General features: G+C 43.7%; 1 protein-coding gene across 1 annotated transcript; it reads right to left on the reverse strand.

Moving 5' to 3' along the window:
- Nucleotides 1-2,109: 2,109 nt before the first annotated feature.
- On the reverse strand, nt 2,110-15,951 carry tlcd4b (TLC domain containing 4b). The gene is made up of 7 exons (XM_012818178.3): nt 15,593-15,951; nt 11,872-12,024; nt 10,445-10,534; nt 4,711-4,769; nt 4,516-4,610; nt 4,126-4,199; nt 2,110-3,829 (listed from the first exon to the last, which is right to left on the reverse strand). The coding sequence occupies exons 2-7, from the start codon at nt 12,015-12,017 to the stop codon at nt 3,487-3,489; spliced, it is 807 nt and encodes a 268-aa protein (XP_012673632.1). The 5' UTR covers nt 12,018-12,024; nt 15,593-15,951; the 3' UTR covers nt 2,110-3,486.
- Nucleotides 15,952-21,553: the final 5,602 nt, after the last annotated feature.

The following is a 21,553-nucleotide window of genomic DNA, read 5'->3' on the forward strand; positions in this document are numbered from 1 at the left end:
TTTATGTAGGCACCTGTATGTGTAACGAAGCAACAAAAAAACTAGATATTATAAATAATTGAGATCTCACATTGTGAAAACGAGTAAAGATACATATACATATACATATACATATACGAAAAACACATGATCAGCTTCCAAGTGTTATAGGTGACAAACAAATTACAAGCGAAGACTTCTCTCTGTTCTCCAATTTATTGAACAGCAACACTTTCAAGTAGATCTCCAACTCTGATCGCTACCTTTCCATCATTAGTAGTGGTCATAGACAGATGTCTATTTCACAGAGTGGTGAGAGTGGACACCAACAAACTGGTGCATTGTACATTTCACATTAAAAACGTCCAGAAAAAAAATCTGTATTGCATTAAAATAGGTGTCAATTCCTCACTTCTACGTAATTTCAGCTACAGATTTCCAACATTTGGTTTATATTTCTATTGTCATCAACATCATGAACATTGTCTTCACCATTCTAATCATTAGTTATTATTATTGCTGGTATTTTCTTCCTCCAGGCCTAGTCACTACTGTAAGTTTCTCTTCTGGCCCTTTACAATAACCACTACTGATGTCTGAACGATCGGACGGCCTGACAGATTGGACGAAAAAAAGTGGGCCATTCATTTTGACTTGCTTTATATCCTTAACACTGATAGAGCACACTGCAATCAAAGACTGCATGACATAAAATGCTTGTAGAGAGGCTACAAATAATTGTACTGTTGATACACCACTCCTCTGCTTCAGCCAAGGAGCAAATTGTTACAAGAAAGTAATAATGCTAAACTTCTTAGCACTTGGCCTACCTGGATTTCAGCTGATCGTCTGAGCAATGAGTGCTCTTGGATTTGTAATGGTCTTCTTTCAATGCTCAACACTTTGTATCACAGAATACAGTTATCTTGACAAGGTCCACAACCATTTCATTCACCTCAATCCTTTTCTTTCCAATTCTTCCCAATAAAAGCAAAGATGATATAAAATGGAGGGCTTTGTTACAGTACCGATCATGGCATTAAAATGTTTGAGAGTTAGTGTATTATTCTCCATTAACTTCTGTACAAATGTCTTTCCATTGTTCACTCAGAATAAATGGGAAGATGCAGCCTCATTAACATGACAGATATTCTCTAAGCGGCTCCGAAACACCATGTCGGAGTTCAGATCAGATCAGATCTCTTTTGTGCAAATCCAGTTTAGAGAATGGACCGAAGACAGACTTCATTCTCAGGACTTAAGCAAGCTCTAAAATCATGCAGCTCACCACAAACAATCTTTGTCTATAGAAAGTCACAAATTACAAATTTCTAATCCCATTACCGAGATGTTTACAAGTGATCTCAGTTCACAGCTTTAATTACTAACATGCTGGGGAGAAGAGGTGCAGTTATGGAGTTGGCGCTGTTCAAAAAGAAATCAAGAAGAAAATCTTCCCAACATTTATCACCTTAATAGTCACCAACAGCCAAACAAATGCCCTACATCACAACTACACACTCACTGGAGCTAGACCTGATGTGTTAGAAAACAGAAAAATACTGGCTCAAAAACTGACAGGTGAGGAGCAGAAACTCAGAATAATACTTGGCCGGAGTGGACAATCTAATAGTGCATGACAAGGAGAGATACATATGGAGACATGTCAACTTTAAGCAGCATCATACATCAAATGCCACATTCGGACCGAAGAGAGGACTACACGGGTGCCCCCTCCCACAGCAGGCATCCTACAAGCCCTACCCACTTTACACCCACCTGCATGGACAAAACAAAAAATAACAGTGCTTCTGTATTTTGTAACTCGATTTAGAGAATGAAAGTGTAACCAAGGCCAGCTGAAAGTCCAGCTGAGTCCAGTGAGTCAGTTCTGTTACTGGTGCCGTGCGGCACCACCTCCCTCCCAGCGGCTCAGGGTCTCTGTGTCCCGACGGAGCTCAACCTGGAATCTCTGACGTCCTTTTGTACCGCACTAGGGAAACACACACTCGCTCTGGGAGGTGAAAAGCACCATGTGGCTGGCAAAGGCACAGACTCCAAACACACACACAGGCACACACAGGCACACACCGGCACACACAGGCACACACCGGCACACAGCGGCACACACCGGCACACACCGGCACACACCGGCACACACAGGCACACACCGGCACACACAGGCACACACAGGCACACACACAGCCACAGGAGCAGAGCTCAAAAGCTTCTAAGGAGGGAGGACATCCAAGAATGCAGAGTAGCATCCCTTCTACAGCAGAGAGAAACTGTACATGCACCGGCAGAGACCAGCGGAGCCTGAGAAGACGGCCAGATGGTCCTGCTTGTGCTCCTCAGAGCCGTAGGGCTTCACTGCAAGGTCCAGGTGAGGCTGCTGCCAGGTCAGTCAGAGCCGTAGGGCTTCACTGCGAGGTCCAGGTGAGGCTGCTGCCAGGTCAGTCAGAGCTAGGAACTCCAGGTCACAGGACTCTGGTTTCTGAAAATGCTTGGAACACTGTGACAGAGGTTTTGGGTTCTGTCAGAGGATGGTTGGTTGGTTTTGTAAGACGGGGTGAAGTCAGAGGTAGCAAGGGGCTGGCATCAGAAATGGATGGATTCAACCTTCTCAGTCTAAACAGATGGCAGTGAATGTATTACACAGGTACAACCAGTTGCTGTTGGGATCACTTAATTACGTCTGAAGAGTGCGTATTAATAAAACTGGGGTTTTCCTTGGGTATTCAGGGATAAGGAGAGGTGATTCTGGAAGATTAACACCAACTCCTGCCAGCCAGGTGTGTTGGGGATGCAGGAAGCTGGGGAGAAGATGGAATCTTTGAAGGTTTCAAGAGAGCTGGTTATCTTCCTTGGCTTGACTGACTGCTGACCTGGCAGCAGGCACTGGGAGGCTGGTTTGGAGAGGCACTGTGGTGTGTGTGTGTGTGTGTGTGTGTGTGTGTGTGTGAGAGAGTATGTGTATGTGTCTATGTATGAGATTGAGTGTCTGTGTGGACGGAAGTCCCTAAACTGCAGTTTGGTTCTGAGGGTATAAGAGAAAGAGTGGTGTGATGAAGACATGGACAGTATGATAAAGGAATCACCGGAAGAACGGGTTTACTGTGCTGAAGGAAGCTGCGTGGTGATCGCCAGGAGTAAGGCTGGGAATTCTGTCCATCTTATGTGCGGTGCAGGCACTTGGGTAAGTGAACTGGGCATGAGACAATAGTGCTTTTTCAATTCCGTGTACTGTCAAAGGGGAATCAAAATAACCTACACTGGATCTGTTGGTGTGTTTTTCTACCTTCCATACCAACGCTACTCACGACTCAACAACAAGAAGTCCATAGTGTGCTTCCATGTGGCAGCGGTGATAATCTCTGATAATCACTGGAACTGTTGATGCAAACAAAAACATTGTGCAGGTCCTCTTCACCCCTCTCCTCTCCTCTCCTCTCCTCTCGACCAGTTTTCCTGGCCCACCCGAGCACTCACCCCTTCTGGCAGGCCTTAGTCTGTGTGGTTGTTCATGTAGTTCTGCTTGCTTCCATCCCCATTGCTGGCCTTGGCCCTGGCCTTGCGCGCGTTGATGATCACACGGTAGCATCCACGGGCGATCTTGTACATCCAGATGATGTTGAGCACGTCCAGGCAGATGCAGGACACGATCCAGGCCACCTGAGCTGCCAGGCCCAGCCGCTCGAAGGCTGGCGTGCCAAACGTGGCAAACACGCTCTGCCAGTATGTCGGCATCACGGCAATGCGCACCAGGAAGAACACCACCGTCATGGCGACTCCGTTGGCCACCACTAGCCGGTCAGAGCGTGGGTGCTGGAGGATCTCGTAGAACCACCTGCATGAAGCACACACACACACACACACACACACACACACACACACACACACACACACACACACACACACACACACACACACACACACACACACACACACACACACACACACACACACACACACACACAATGTTGGATGTTAAGATGAAATATGTCTTAACAGAACATAAAAGTATAAAACAAATGAATGTGTAAAAATTATTCGTATGGAATAGTTTTAGTGTAATGCAATCGTCAGTGAAAAGGCAGTTGCTCAGGCAACCCAAACATCAGCTTTAACGGGAGTAATGCACACCTCTGATTGACAAATGGGGTGGACAGCTCGGAAATGAGACGGAAATTGGCAAAATATGGCAGCACCCCACGACTCTGAGGAAGAAATGTTGGTGAACGAGATAAAGAATGAATACAGGAACAAAACAAACAAACAAACAAACAAACAAACAAACAAATCACATCCTTTTACATGTAGAGTTGGCCTTAGAACTACATGTTTTACTAATGGGTTAACAGTCAAAATTAAATATTAATCTATTTTAAAAGTCATTAAATCCATGAAAACTGAAATCCATTATTAAATCATTTACAAGAAAATGGATTTCCAGTCTCCTCCACTAGAAATGTGTTTACTCCAAATGAAAGGACCATCAACAATACTACAGTATTCTGTAATGAGAAGACCAACCAGGACGTAGCCATATGCATAGAGCGCCGCCAAGTGGTGACAGACAAAAAAGCTGTCTCCCATAGCCCTCCAGTTAGAGGCCAGCAGCACAAGGTCTGGAGGAGGAGGAAAAGAAGGAGGATTTCAAACATCGTTACCGTGCCTTAAACATTTGACCAAGATGAATTAGGGACATAGAGATGGTTTAGGACTCACCATAAAGTAGGTAGCCACATGTTATGGCCACATTAAGTTTGACCAGATTGGGGTCTCCCCTACAAGGTGATGAAAACAAACAAACCAACATCGCTCATTACATTCATGTAATAACATTTGGGACACTAAATGGCTATGTGGGAGCATAACCCCATGAAGATAATAGCCTGTTTTGTACTTAGACAACGCCCTATAGGCAAGGTATTGGCTCAGCAGGGATGCCACTCAGACACTCTTCATACCATACCAACCAGATTTTGGTTGCCCCAAATTCATTACACTAGCCCAAATAAAAAAATAAATTAAAATTTGAAATGTAAAAATGATAGATACATTTGAAAAAGCAATAAAAAAAAAAACAAAAAAAAAAAACATATATTTCATCAAGGACAGACTACAACAATCATAAATATCATCACGCAAAAAATCAACACATTTTACATAGTTATTTTCTGTAAATATATAATTCACAAAACTTTATTTTTATTGTTTTGTAAAAGTGTGCATATTGCACATCAACTTGATTTTCACACACACGTCAGTGATTTCCCAGACTTTCCAGATAGGTAAAGGCGGGATTCAAATCCAATCATATTGTGGTGTAAATGCTAGTGTAGGAGATATACACATTTGTTCCATTACGTGTGCAAACCGCCATTGATCTCAGCTTTTTTGATAACCCTTCGAACAGGGTGTTGTTACATTTTGGTAGTCCGACGGAAAAACCTGATTGTCCGGGGATGTCGGGCTAGCTATTTAGCGAGCCCTGTATGACCTGTTCAGACATTGTTTGAAATAATCCATTGACAAGGCCTTTGTGGGTGAGTAGAGTGTGTCTGTTGGTTTAAGGGTGTTGTTTACTTATACTAGCAAGGTGGCCGTCCCTTGTTAGCCACCTGGTTCTGTGTCCAGGCTGCAGCTGCCACCAATCCTTTTGCTTAACATCAGAAGGGAGAGGCTGGAGACTGACTAATGAACTACACCATTTTGAATGGTTGAAATGGGAATTCTTTATACTATTTTTTTTTTTTTAAACACACAAAAAAAAAACCTGTCCCCATAGAAACCAAGTAAAGCACATGTGATATGCTAGTCTAACAGACCATGATAAAGAGAACATCAGGAGCTGATGCAGGAGGGATGCTGCTGTATGGAGCTGTGTGCTGCAGATGGAGGAGAGGAGAGATGCTGCTGTATGGAGCTGTGTGCTGCAGATGGAGGAGAGGAGAGATGCTGCTGTATGGAGCTGTGTGCTGTAGATGGAGGAGGGATGCTGCTGTATGGAGCTGTGTGCTGCAGATGCAGGAGGGATGCTGCTGTATGGAGCTGTGTGCTGCAGATGGAGGAGAGGAGGGATGCTGCTGTATGGAGCTGTGTGCTGCAGATGCAGGAGAGGAGAGATGCTGCTGTATGGAGCTGTGTGCTGTAGATGGAGGAGAGATGCTGCTGTATGGAGCTGTGTGCTGCAGATGCAGGAGGGATGCTGCTGTATGGAGCTGTGTGCTGCAGATGCAGGAGGGATGCTGCTGTATGGAGCTGTGTGCTGCAGATGGAGGAGAGGAGAGATGCTGCTGTATGGAGCTGTGTGCTGCAGATGGAGGAGAGATGCTGCTGTATGGAGCTGTGTGCTGCAGATGGAGGAGAGGAGAGGAGAGATGCTACTGTATGGAGCTGTGTGCTGCAGATGGAGGAGAGGAGAGGAGAGATGCTGCTGTATGGAGCTGTGTGCTGCAGATGGAGGAGAGGAGAGGAGAGATGCTGCTGTATGGAGCTGTGTGCTGCAGATGGAGGAGAGGAGAGGAGAGATGCTGCTGTATGGAGCTGTGTGCTGCAGATGGAGGAGAGGAGAGGAGGGATGCTGCTGTATGGAGCTGTGTGCTGCAGATGGAGGAGAGGAGAGGAGAGATGCTGCTGTATGGAGCTGTGTGCTGCAGATGGAGGAGAGGAGAGGAGAGATGCTGCTGTATGGAGCTGTGTGCTGCAGATGGAGGAGAGGAGAGGAGAGATGCTGCTGTATGGAGCTGTGTGCTGCAGATGGAGGAGAGGAGAGGAGAGATGCTGCTGTATGGAGCTGTGTGCTGCAGATGGAGGAGAGGAGAGGAGAGATGCTGCTGTATGGAGCTGTGTGCTGCAGATGGAGGAGAGGAGAGATGATGCTGTATGGAGCTGTGTGCTGCAGATGGAGGAGAGGAGAGGAGAGATGCTGCTGTATGGAGCTGTGTACTGCAGATGGAGGAGAGGAGAGATGATGCTGTATGGAGCTGTGTGCTGCAGATGGAGGGAACTGATCATCAAAGCCAACTGTTCTCCTATAGCAGGGGTCGGCAAGTAACTTGGGCCGCGGGCCAGTATTTTTCCTCGGCACTAGGTGGCGGGCCAGAGTCTGGGTTACTGCCTATTTAGACACTGCGATAGATGCCCCTTACGTGACCTCGCAACAACTAGGCCTACATGGAGAATGGATAGATCTACTAAAAATTACTAATGATAATAAACCATGTGAATGAGCCCATTGGTGGTCTGTTTGAATAATTTCATTATTTGAATGAACTCCATCTTAGCCCCCTCTGTCAATATAGCCTCGCCTATTGTGAATAATAGCAATGATGGACTTCTTTCAACATTGAGCCTCCTAAATAGACCTAGGCGACTACTTGGAATCTATCTTAGGCTACTTTTATTTCTAAATAGTTGGTTGACGACCTCCTTACAATGTAACAATGTTTATTGTTTGGAGAAAATAGCGTGCAGAGAGAAGTTAGCAAGGAATTAGCTGGGAACGATGTCTTTGTCAAAAAGTCTGAAGAGGAAAGTTGACAACCAAAACAGAGCCTATAAAGGGGAATGGAAAGACAATTTTATGTTCATCTTACCCGGTTTCACTAATGGAAAGCCCATGTGTCTCATATGCAACGAAGTTGTTGCGGTTTGCAAAACATAAACCTATTTATTTCGTTATTTTATGTTTTTTTATTTCGCTCTGACGTAATAATCTTGTTGCAACACTTCTGTCGGGCTGAAGTTCAGTTAAAGACGAGTGATGAAATTAAGAATGCAAATCCTGGTGCCCTGGTGTTCTCTCTCATTTCTGCTTAGCATCAGCTTGCCTAATTCGTGAGCCTGTCGACCGGGAAAAAAAAAGATTAAAAGAAAAAAACTCTGCTACAATCAGAATAATCTGACAGGCCAAAAAATAAATAAATAATAATAATAATAATAATTTTTTAAAAAATGATCGCTGCCAGGCCAGAATTGGCCCGGGGGCCGCCTGTTGCAGAGCCGTGTCCTATAGACTGCATGGTGCACTGGATCAACTTCAAACCAACTGGACCAACTGTGCAGTATGGGCTGATGTGTGTGTAGCATATTTTGTGTCTGTGTGTAAGCACATGTGTGTCCTTGTGCACGTGTGACCCTTCTGAATGTGGTAAAGTGATCCTGTAACGGATAGCAAACCGGTCGCAGGTGTCCAGTGGCCTTGCATTGGGGAGTGGGGCTGAGGCAAGCCTGAGTGAAACAATACACCTTAGTTGACTCAGCATCCCTCCTATGTACACACCTTCAAACAAAAACACAAGCTTGCCAGTAGTGGCTTCATTGTAAAACACAACTGTGACACACGCCCAAATGCATTTGCATGCAACTAAATGCATGTACGTTCCTCACAACACAGTGTTGGCTTTTCCTGACTTCTCATGCATGTACTCTAAACACTGAGAAACTCAGCGGACCTAACGTACCTAACAACAATCCCCTAACGTACCTACCAACAATCCCCTACCTGCCTACCAGCCAACCTACACTGCATGTTCCCTAGTGAGACTAGTCCAGTCAGGGGAACTCTTGCCTGTGTCTGCTAGCGCTGAAACTCAAAGCCCTGTGAAGGCAAGAGCTGCATCAAGTGAACCCCCATGCAGATCATGTTATTAGCACTGCAGACATGGCGCTCATTCAGGCCTTAAACACAGACTGGGAAATGGAATCTGCATATCCTGAGATGACAGAGTGGCTCATGTAAGAAATAAATCTGTTTCACATGAGCTGTAGGTCCAAAGGTCACTGTTAATAGCAAATATATGCTCACTGCAGTTTGACGCACGTGCACACACACTTTGACATACCCAACTGAGATAATTCCATCAGACCTTTACATATCTCAGGTTTTAAACCAGAGTGAAACACACCTAGGCATCCATCTCACATGGCCTGCTCAAGATAAACCTAGGCACCTTACATCAGACTGCGGTTGGCCAATCAACATGTGAGATTACAGGAGGGCAAAGGACCACTGAAAAAAGCCTAGCATGCATTAATATGTGGTCAGCTGATTATGGTATCAATGGCTTTACGGCATTACGATGACATTGCTTTCAGATTCTGAAAACGGATTCGAGTTTCAATATGTTTCAACATCAGGAAAACTATAAGCCAGCTGCTGGTATATAAGGGGGAGGGACAGGACTAATAATAATAATAATAATAATAAATACACAAATGAAAAAAAAAGAGATAAAAAATGGAAGAGAATAGGTGGGACAAACAAAGAGATGGCACAAAGAGTGTGTAAAGGCCCCAAGTGTGTCTGTCAGGCTGCATGAGAATGAAATCCATGTATGGCAATGAGAGAGTAAGAGACCTACAGACAGACCGACAGACACAGACAATACAACAGACACAGAGTGAAAACAGCATGTGAGGAGAGAAAGAGAGGGGGGAGAGAGACTCAAGAGACAGAAAAGAGAAATAGCAAGTGAGAGCAGACAAAGGCTGCTGCTAGACAAGCCTGTTGGACATGGAGGAGGAGGAGGAGGAGGAGGGGGGGGGTGAATTTAAAAGAGAAAGGGAGCAGATCAACCCCTCCCCCCACCCCTTGACGCTGCCTCCATCTCTTCTTCTTTCACTCCCTTTCTCGCTTCATCAGCAACAGTGGAACAGGGAGACAGAGGGACAATGGCACTGAGGAATTGATCAGATGTGGGGAGCTGGGAGTGTGAGTGTGCAAGTGAGAATGTGTCTGTGTGTGTGTGTGTGTGTGTGTGTGTGTGTGTGTGTGTGTGTCCCTAGTGAGACTGGGTGACTGTTGTTTCCTATGAAAAGCAGCCTTGTTGGCAGGACCAAGCCCTGTCTGATCAGAGGGCGAGAGAGGAAGAGACATAGGGAGAGAGAGGGAGTCTGATAGACTGAGAGAGAGAAAGAGAAAGAGACAGAGAGACAGAGAGAGAGAGACAGAGAGAGAGAGAGAGAGAGAAGGGTAGAGACCCATACAGAGACAGACAGACAGACAGAGAAAGTGAGAGAAAGACAGAGAAGCCTTGAACCACTAAAGCAGGCCGATCAGACTGAGTGGGGATAAAAAAAGATACAATGACTGGCTTCTCACTAAGCACATGCTAGTCAAGAGCTGGATGAACGAGAGGATAAGGAGAGTGGGGAGAAAAAGAGAGGGAGAACAGAAACAGGAAGAAGAGAGAAGGGAGGGGGTGAGTTACCAGTCTTTTTGTGCAGTAATCAGAGATGTAGATCGGAAAGGCAGCAGTCAAAAGAAAAGAGAGAGAGAGAGAGAGAGAGAGAGAGAGAATGAAAAAAAAGACAAACAAGAAACATTGAAAAGGGAAATCCTTAAAATGTCCCCACCCAAATTCCCCCCAAAGGATGTGTAGATTTCAGGGTGCTTTGCACAAAAAGGACTTCTCTTGGAAAGAGGGATTTGAGATGTAGGGTGTAGGGTTCTTACCAAACAGGGTCTGCGTTAACAGCGTCATCATAGCGCAGGATATATAGGCAGAACAGACCCACAATTAGGGCATGGACAGTGGATACCGTCCTGAGGACAAAGAGAGAAAGAGGCCTATCAATTCTTGTGTCTGTGTGAATGTGAGAAAGAGATAGAGAGAGAGTGTGTGTGTGTGTGTGAGAGAGATAGGGAGAGAGAGTGAATCATGCAACAATATCAAAAATACAAGTAGGCAACTTGGTGTTGTTTCTTGCTGTAAAATCACAGTATTTCACATTGCTACATGCAAAGGATGAACTGGGGACAATCTTGTTACATACCAATTTGAATTATGTCAGTGATTATTTGTGTGTGTGTGTGTGTGTGTGTGTGTGTGTGTGTGTGTGTGTGTGTGTGTGTGTGTGTGTGTGTGTGTGTGTGTGACCATCAAGACTGGCTGAGGAAGTTGAACCTTTGAAACACTTTATCTTCAGAGGTGGAAAATGGCATCCAATTCTCTCTCTCTCTCTCTCTCTCTCTCTCTCTCTCTCTCTCTCTCTCTCTCTCTCTCTCTCTCTCTCTCTCTCTCTCTCTCTCTCTCTCTCTCTCTCTCTCTCTCTCTCTCTCTCTCTCTCTCTCTCTCTCTCTCTCTCTCTCTCTCTCTCTCTCTCTCTCTCTCTCTCCCTCCCTCTCTCTCTCCCTCCCCCTCCCTCTCCCTCTCCCTCTCTCTCTCCCTCCCTCCCTCCCTCTCCCCTCTCCCTCCTCCCTCTCCCTCTCCCTCCTCCCTCTCCCTCTCCCTCCTCCCTCTCCCCTCTCCCCTCTCCCCTCTCCCCTCTCCCTCTCCCCCCCCTCTCCTCTCCCCCCCCTCTCCTCTCCTCCCTCCTCTCCTCCCCCCCTCCTCCCTCACATCTGTGGAAGCCATTTACAACTTAGCAGTAGAGGTTTACGTAACCGTTACATAACAGGTGCACTGCTGGTTTGCACACAGACTTCAGTCACAGTCCATCACTCATGAACAGAGGCCACTTTCACCCACTTTGAAGATATACTCCGATTATCTGTGCAAATAGCTTAGCGGGGGGGGGGGGTGGTGGTTTACCACAGGTCAAGAGCACCGCTGTCGCCGGGGATAAACGGGTGAACTACGCTACTGGGGATAATTTCACCACATCAGAGCAATGACCCTTAAGCCAAGGCCCACTCAAATTATTCTAGAACTCCATCTCAGAAGGCCCTACAGAGTATGCAATGCAAGACCCAAAATAGTAATGGAAACTGGGTTACTGGAGTTAAAATGGGATTGGATGGATCGCATACCCAGTATGGGTTGGTATGTGTGTGTGTGTGTGTGTGTGTGTGTGTGTGTGTGAGAATAAACTGGATTCTGTTGGGAGCAGATTCAGTGTACTTCATGTTGCTGCCTTTGTGAATGTGTTTTAAGACTCTACCTGGAGTTCCACTCGTTGAGTCTGGCGGGTGGGAGTCGGCCATAGCCCTCGGTGAGCGCCGATGAGAGGACAGGACTCACCCCGGCTTGAAGCAGCTTGAAGCCCACGAAGCTCCCAGCCACCACCGTTAACTCTCTCATCTCCATCTCTCACCTGACACAAGGAGACAAAGTGGGAGACAAAGAGAGAAAGTGGGTCATCGTTGTAGTGGTGGCACAACACAAACACAGTGGATGGTCAATATCTCTCCCACTCTCCTTTTAGATCACATTGCTAATGCCTATATTAATACTGATAAAATGGCCATATTGCCTACTGTTAATTGACTACCTAAAAGTGTCTCCTTATCTGTTTCCCAAATAGATGTCTACTAACATAAATGTTCTCTCTCCCTTATAGCATGTTCCAAATGCTGATGGAAGTGGAAACATTGCTCCTCACCATCACTGCTCCTCATCTACACATATGGACAGCCAAACTCTACCCACTCACTCTGTCTCTTTCTTTCTCTCCTAGTCTAGACTATCTTCGCTATGGGACGCTGCTGTAGTCTCTCCACCCGATCTACCTGTAGAAACCCTCGGCCCACTGCACCCATCACCACCATACTGCTGTACACTTACAATACTTTACCCCATGTTAGCATTTATATGCAATATATATATATATATATTATTGCCACCACCGGCATGTTTTTCTGTTCCTACTCTCCTTACCCCTGTAACAGTAACCCTATGAGCACAGTGTATACCCACTAAGCTGTTTTTGTATGAATCATGTATACCACCTGATATATATATTATGTACATCTACCAAATGCATGCTGTGTACAACACTTGTTGTTTCCCTTCCCCTTCTGCCACACAACCCTCCCCCATCCCCCCCTTCCTATCTCCACCCGGCCGACCTCAAGCAGATGGGTCCCCCTTATGTGCCGTGGTTCTGCTTAAGGTTCCCTCCTGACTAACCGGGAGTTTTTCCTTGCTCCTGTTGCCATTGTGCTTGCACTAAGGGGGTCCAGGCTCTGGGCTCGGCAAAGTGCCTTGAGACAATAGTATTGTTATGGCGCTATATAAAAAAATGGAATCACAGTGCAATATTCAGTGGACATGCAGATTAGCACTACCAGAAACACTAAATCTGCCAGCAGAGGCACCACATCTTCACTGTTCCACTGTGGTAGGGCCTGGATATGTCACCTTGACAGTGCTTCTCCAACACCACCCAAATCTAAACTACTGTACAACCCCTCAAAATATGTGTGGTTCCTCACCTCAGGGAAATTAATATTCCATATGACACAGCAGAAATGAGTCACAGACAGCATTACACTGAGAGCACAGAAGAAAAAGCCAGTATTGTTTGTCTGGGGTTGGGACTTGAGAATAGAATAGCCATGGCCAAAGGAAAAGACAAGCATTTACAGAAAATATTTGGAAAGAGGATTAGGCTAACGTGGTGTTTAGTGCCAACAACAAGAATAACTTAAAAAGAAAAAAAAAACAATGGCTCTGCAATTATAGGACATAATCGGATTGTTTAGATGAAGCAAGAGGTTTGTTGAATGAGTAAAAGTCTGTGTAATACAGCAGCACTAGGAAGAAAGATGGGGAAAAAGGAGAGGAATTGTGAAGCCAACAGTTTGTGTGTGGGTGTGAGAGAGAGAGAGAGAGAGAGAGAGAGAGAGAGAGAGAGAGAGAGAGAGAGAGAAAATATGGGATGTTGGTTTGGGATGTTGTTGTTTGGGATGTTGTTCATGTAGAGAGGAAGGGTGTGAGTGCAGTCTAGTGTGTCCAATACCCTTTAATACTTTACCACATGCTGCCTCTCAGTGACAATGACACACAGGCCTGGGTTGCGCTATACCTTTACAATAACAACAACAACAACAACAACAACATTCCTCTGGGCAGAGTGCAAATAACTTCCCTGTCTACAGAGAAGGGGAACTTGCCACCTCCAAAATGAACAGGGCTAGGCTTCTGTCATGTCAGCGAAACCAGCTTCCGTCAGTCACTGTTTCCAAGAAGGGGAGGGGTGGCAATTTCTTATTTTAATTTTTCATCCATGTCGCTGCCCATGACTCAGGTACAGGAGGCGCTCCCGGGTCCCCCTCCCCTGATACTGCTCTCTGGCCACGGAGACTTGTGTCCACTCTCAGGCTTGTGTTAGGGGTCTGCGAGTCAGGCAGTGCCATATTGGCTTAACATACCTATGGAGCAACACTCAGTTCTCCTCATGCTGGATTTCAAAATCTTTGTTTAGCTAAGGGCTAACTGTGGAAAACAATGGCACAATTGATTAAGGCAGGGATCGCTGATTAGATGACCGGCAGTTGGAGACAAAGCAATGTTATTCTTCCGCTAATCGTTTCAGTGTAACCTTTGTCCCAGAGTCACAGACTATACAGTACAGTGAAATCTATTTATACTGCTAAAACACCTCTGTCATGACTGCATACTGCTTCCAAACCAGCAACAGAAAACCATATCCACAAACATATCATACCACAGCAGCCTCTTCCTGATTTTGGTGGAGTGTTCTTTGGGCTAAAGGACTTGCCCCCTTAACCAGATGATATGGTAATGTTAGTGTGCTGCATTACACCATAAACAGATAATCAAAGTCATCTTTGTAGCCTATGTGTTACCTCCAGAATGAACGCCTGCATTCTGACACTATCCATTTTCAATCCCCCAAATTGAGACAGGCTGTTCCACACTGGAGGAATTCCAGGAATTGGAGGCATCTTTGACAGTTCGATTGACCTACCTGTAGAAAGGCTGTGTATTCTTACACCCACATATAATTTCACTTCACTGACATAATCACTGTAAACGTCATTATAGGCATAGACAATGAGAACAACTTAACGCATGACGGTCATTATTTGCGTAACGATTTCCTCAAGACGGATTCGGACTGTTCTTGTTGTCAGCAAGCTATGACCTAGCATGCGTGGCATGTCATAAGTCAGACCCCTTTAACAAAATGTTCTGTTGAAGGTTAACTGTTACTCTAATTTTAAGTGCTCATGCCCATGCATGAAAAGCGTCTTGGGTATTATAAATATCCATCTGCTTTCCTAAACATAGACCCTTATATTTTGACTTGAGACTTCTACATCATAGCATAATACAACAGCTTCTCGCCAGTTGTATTCCGATAGGTCAAAAGCAACCGAGATAAGCGGTTATGAGAGGACATAGGGCAACACCATTATATAATTACAGTAAATGTTAAAAACGAACTTACAATAAGGAGGTCGGGATTCAAGTCTTAAAACAATAACGAGGCGGGGAGACCAGACCAACGGCAACGTAATACTGCACGGCTCGGTTGGCCTCCCTTGTTTTCAGAGGCGCGTGATACTGCAGACGGTATTCAATTCGACAGTCAATTTGATGAAATCCCTTTAAAACGTCTCTTTGCACCAAGGTTCAATGCTATAGTAGTGAAACGTTATGTTTAGTTCACGAATTGCTGAAGAGTGTGTAAAATATAGGTTTCCATGGCTATTGTGAGGACGTAAGCTAGCGAACTAACCTCACTTTGCTGCTACCAAAGTGCCGACGTTGCTTCTCAATGTATAACACACGGGTCGTATTGCGGTCACAAGATTTATAACACTGATTATTCTGCTATCATGTCAAGGGCTCTTTGCTTTCATTCGAATTACTCTATACATCGTACTGGAAAAGCAGGAGAGGTTCTTACTTACCTAATATCAGTCGCATAAGTCACTGTGAGCGTCTCTTGCCTCTGTTTTGCTGCCGTCTTCTTCTTCAGTTACTTTATGAACTTCGCTACGCTAGCAAGTATGCTAACCAGCGTCAGCTCACTAGCAGACTTTGCGGGGACTGCACTGGGTTTAGTTCTGTTACATTGAAATAATCATAAGGCTGTAGTTGGTTGAACTCCAGTAAAACGATCTACTCCGAGTTACTTGGTTTAAACCAGTTCGAAATCCATGTTGCATGAGATTTCTAGCCCGTTTTATTTGGGTATTGACAGCTTCCACTAACCAGTGACGCTAACATACAAGCTAATCGCCACGCCTCAGACGCACACGCCTCCTTTAAGCCACACCTTCTTTCAACATAAAGGCCAAAGTGTGAAGTGGAACAGTCCGTCATGCATGGTCAAGCAAGAGTGGGGATGGGAACAGAGACAAGGCCCACAATCAGCAATCTTCAATTGACCATTTTGTTCAAAATCCTGACAACCATATATCTATTATAAATAATAAATAGATATAATGGTGCCACTCTCTTCAACAAGCGGTCCGTGGAGTTTCTTTCAAATGATGTGGTTATCCAGGCTCATCAACATTCCATATTCAGAGCAACTTGTCAGACCTGAAATCAATTCAGTCTGTAGGCTGCCACGTGGAAGTTTCTGTAGCTGAATGAAGTGTAGCTAAAGTGTAACTATTGGCAATCAGGCAGAGCTGTTACTCAGAGAAAATGGTGTTTAGACCCAAAATGCCACCATCCAAACAGCAGTTGCCTATGGGTTCTATGTGAAGTTATGGCCTAAAGCCAGTGTGGCAGCAACATTTGGGAAAGACATGGCAGAGAACAATGCTGTGCTTTCTCAAAAGCCAAATTTCATTCTATAAAAAGAGTAAATTACAGTTTTTTTCCAATCATTTTCACACTTTTTCAACACCATTTACACTTTTTCAAAACAATTAACACAGTCCGCATTTCAGTAGACTATGTGAACTAAAGTGTGGATACTTTTACATTGCTTGGATACAAATGAATTCAATGACCTCTTCTTCCAAAATTCACGGGTACCTGTCTCAGTCAGTGTTCACCACCAGCAAAACTACAGCAATTGCAGACATTTAGACATTTAAACTTTCAGTTCAAAACCGGACAAAATTTAGATAATTGTAGATGGAAAGATGCTGTATTTTGACAGACAAATGAAATTAGATAGATAGATAGATGGATACTTTATTAATCCTGAGGGAAATGTAAGTCATCTAGTAGCTTATACACTTATACACTAATACACCTCACCGACAAACATACATAAATCACATATACATAGGGAGAACATATTCACACGGAGTGGGGGTGTTTACAGATACAAGAATGGGTCTGACCCTATGGTACAGAATGCAATGATTGTGACAGTGTCGATGTCCAAGAGGAAAGTGTTCTTGTGCTGCTGGTGTGGATAGTGCAAAAAATATAGTGTTTTTGTGCTTGTGTGGATAGTGCAAAGATAGTGTTCTTGCGCTTGTGTGTGAGTGGATAGTGCAAAGAGCAAAGTGCAGAATATAGAAGTGGTTAAGTCTGTGCATGGGGCTAGTATAGCCAGTAAAGGGATGGACAGTGGGTTGGTATATAATGAGATGAGATGAGATGAGAAGGGGAGGGCAGACTGAGGTAGACTCATGCAGGGAAGACCACCCCCCCCCCTCCCCTCCCCACTTGAAATAAGGCAGATTATTCTATAATTTTTCCTGAAAATGTATTCAGTTTTCTGCTTTGTTTTGTTTGTTTGCAGCCCTGTTACCAACTATACTATACAATTATACAAAAGTGGTGAAGTACAGCATTTCCATTGAAATGTGCACGTATAAAGGAAAAATAAAGATGAAGACATTTCCCCACTATTACTGCTGTATATGTAAGTCATGGGCTATCAATAAGACAAAGTGACCCAAAAATGGAACTCTAGCAAACACTTTTATCCAAATTGACTTACAATAGCATCTTGCATTGCCAAGGAATTGAACCCAGGTCAGCCACTTGTTATTCACTAACCACTTTACCACTGATGACATACTGAGAACAACAGATGAAGTTCCAATTTCCTAATATTGCTCTGGTGGGGTGGAGGGGACCTAAACTAACTTGTAATGTATTAGCCTAATGCATACTTTGAATGTTAATCACTGGTGTAAACATTGCCAACTCACATGTTTCACCTATGCCTTCATGATGAGGAACTGAGTATATTCCATCCACAGCCTAACAAATAGAGATGTAAATCAATTCGTTTACCAGGACATCACTGCGAATTATACAATTTCTCTTTTACATATGCAGTGTAATATTTTTTTACATTTCTAAACCAAAAGAATTTCCGATTGACTATAGGGATTAACAGTGAGTAGGCCTCAAAAACAAGCACATTTGAAAATACCCTGAATTATGTAATAGTCCAACAGGTCATCATAATTGCTTGCAGAAAGCCTGCTGAGGCACTCCACGTAGGTCAAAGTACTTAAATATCAATGTTTTATTCACATTTAAGCCATGAACGAGTTGATTACAATCAGCGATTGGGACAGGATCTTGGTGATGGGGAGGGAAGAAAAAGATGAAAAATGGCACACGATTCTATTCTCATCATAAATCTTGTAATTTCCCTATGAAATGCATTTCAGATTATTATTTAAATCACCACACTTATTATATGAGTAAATATACTGTAGGAAGACGGCAACTTCACAATTTATTGATTTACTGAATACAGTCCAGCTTTCAGGTTCAAAAACAACTCATCCCAGAGACACTTCCTTCCCATCATATATCCAGTCAGGTAACACTGATATGTGTAATTTTTAGGAGGCGTGAGAGTGTAATCCTGAGGGGCTTAGGCACAGGCAGGAGAGTGCTCTGACGGCAGCTTTAGCTCAGCGACCCAGCAGCCGGAAGATGTTGCTGAGTCGGCAAAGCTCGTCATGAGAAATCTCATCTGTAAACTGTGCTGCGTCTCAACAGATTTTTTTATTGCATCCATTTTTATACAGTTTTTACCCTTTGGATTCTGCTCTACGGTCTCGTACTTTTGATGGAAATCTGCGATCCAAAGGCCGGAAAGACTGGCCCTCTGGGGATGTTATTGTGAAAGGAACAGTTTCTTGTGCAGCAGAATACTTCAGGCCCAACATGCAGGTTACAGTCCATCTCTGTGCTCTTGTATTCTTTTAGAATTGTTTCATTATGATGTATTGTTTTAGAATTGTTTCATTATGATGTATTGTTTTAGAATTGTTTCATTATGATGTATTGTTATAATATAAATGATGACCCATCAAGTTCAGTTATTTACATTTAGATGCTGCAAGGATGTGCTCAAGCCATTTTCATTATTGAAGATCATTGTCGACTGATCAACTTGTCAAACACATGACTTTAAGGAGGGAGATTATTACACATTTTTGTTGCTCAGTTTAATGAAAGCCCTGTATAATTTGCAAATAGATTATGTAAATAGTGATATTCAATGCTATGCAGATATTTATCCTGACATTTTTCATCTAAATGAAAACATGAACCAATGCTGTGTGTGTGCCTGTTTCAGTAAGCTTCTTCTCTCTGCAGTCATGTGAGGCTGCAGGAAGGATAATTTAAAAAGGTGTGAAAGGCTGAAGAGGAAGAGAAACACAGAAGAGAAAAAAGGCTCCTCAGCAATCTTACATGTTACAATGGGGTGCCTCAACCCTACATTAGGTCATTTCATATTGAGGCATGTGACATCCAAATAGCATATATAGTAACTACTCTCTCTCTCTCGCTCTCTCTATATATATACTAAATATATCAAATCAATGATACAGCCAATGTCTCTGTGGTCCTACACAAAATTCCCAGTATTCTGTTTGTAGATGGAAAACATGCTAAAAGTATAGACAATCTTTTAGTTAATATAGTAACAGAAATCAGACATCTCCCCTTAACTAGTGTAGACAAGTACAATCTTTAAAGTTAATTGGTTCATGGTGGGTTCATAATGTGAAGGATGCAGCCTTAATAGATGGTGTTGATGGAGAGACAAGCATAGAATGGATATGTGGAGATTGCCCAGCTTTTGCTGAAAATGAAGGTCATTTTGCCAGTTGCCAACGTCAACATTGACAGGAACTTTTAGCAGACATACAGCATGAGGTTAACAGAGACAGAAATATCAGTCATGGCTGACTGATAAAATAACACCTTCAGTGATGCCAAAGGCAGTACAACACTCAACAGCAAAACAGCTCTAACACAGGTTCATATTTATATTTATATTTATAACAGCATAACTTAGACCACAATCTGGAAACTACTCTGTGTCCATGAAATTAAATAAAAATGCATTTAGTCTTGTAGCTGCCACTGTCATCCTGCCAGCTGACAGGCAACAGGGTGATGCAGGATGTATGATCACAAGGTGGCAGTGTTGACCACAAATTTCCACAGCAACAAACAAATTGACACCTGTATTTAAATATGGTACCTATGTGATCTATGATAGCAGGTGACCTCCCCTCCACATACCACTACACATCCACACACACATTCACACGTATTCTGATACATATAGGAATAGGTCCAACACAGACAGGCACACACAATATAGCTTTATATTTGAATTGTATCTCAGGTGTGTCCATCTGTCATCACAATCTGTCAATACGGTGATAGTCTTATAAAGCTGATTCTGCTTGTGCAGTGCTTAACATGCATTTTAGCGTGCAGTATTTCAATGAGGAGTCTGTGCTATGCAATGTTGCCTAATTGTGCAGTGTTAGTGTGTGGGAGTGCATGCGGAGGCGTGTGGACAGGGAGGAGGGGGTGTGATGGGGCTGTGCAGCGTGGGGTGCCATAAACAACCTGACAAACAATCTAAACCAACACCTACACAATGCACAATAAATCCTTCTCTCCTTGGGAGAAATGAAACCACACACATACAAATATAGGCCCAAATGTTCACATATATATAGATGTATATATATATATATTATATATATAGTTTCTTATAGATATATTTTTAATTCTTTCCCTCTTTCATATCCATTTCCCATATTACTCTCTCACAGTCTTCTGTCTTTAACTGACATGTATAGATATCCCATGCGCATTTGTCAAGGACTTATGCATGTTTATATAAACGGTGTGAGATGCACACACACACACACACACACAGACACACAGACACACACACAGACACACCCACACACACACAGACACACACACATACACACACACATACATACACACACACACAATCCTTACATCATGGTTCTGAGTGACACACACGCACACATCTAATATGAAGCGGGTGTGAGCAGGTCCCGTGCCCTCTGTAACACGCTCACTGGGTTGAAGGCTGCGTCTGTGTGACAGGTGGGCCGGGGAGTGATGCTGGTCGTCGTTGTTTTGACTCGTGTCGCTGCCGCCACATCTGTGCCCGCCATGGAAGCCGATCCGCATCCCACGGACGACAGGACTCAACTGTCACAAAGGGTTACCCAGAGACAGCGCTGATTCTGCCTGGCTTAGCTCCTCAGAGGTAAGGACAAACACACATACAGGCCAATGCTGATGCTTATAGTGTTTGTTCTAGAGCTTTATTTGCGGATGGGCTTTTTTGTTCTATCATTACATTGTATTCAGGGATGATAGTAAAGGTAGGAACATTTTAAACATTACTAAGGCTTAAAGGTTATTTTATTGCACAAGCAGTTCTAAAGTGTCATCTGATTTCTCTGGAAGTCCCAAAAATCAATGTGCTTTTCCAGGATTTCTCAGTGTTGTTAGAAATCCTAAAATACTGTTATATCTGAGGTTGCACAAATACAGGATGAAATTTCAGAACCAAAACACGTGCTTACAGATGCTATACATTTTAGACATGCTTATAAGCATGAAAAACAAATAAATCATGCATC

Source organism: Clupea harengus, chromosome 1 (assembly GCF_900700415.2).
Source record: "Clupea harengus chromosome 1, Ch_v2.0.2, whole genome shotgun sequence".
Classification (NCBI taxonomy): domain Eukaryota; kingdom Metazoa; phylum Chordata; class Actinopteri; order Clupeiformes; family Clupeidae; genus Clupea; species Clupea harengus.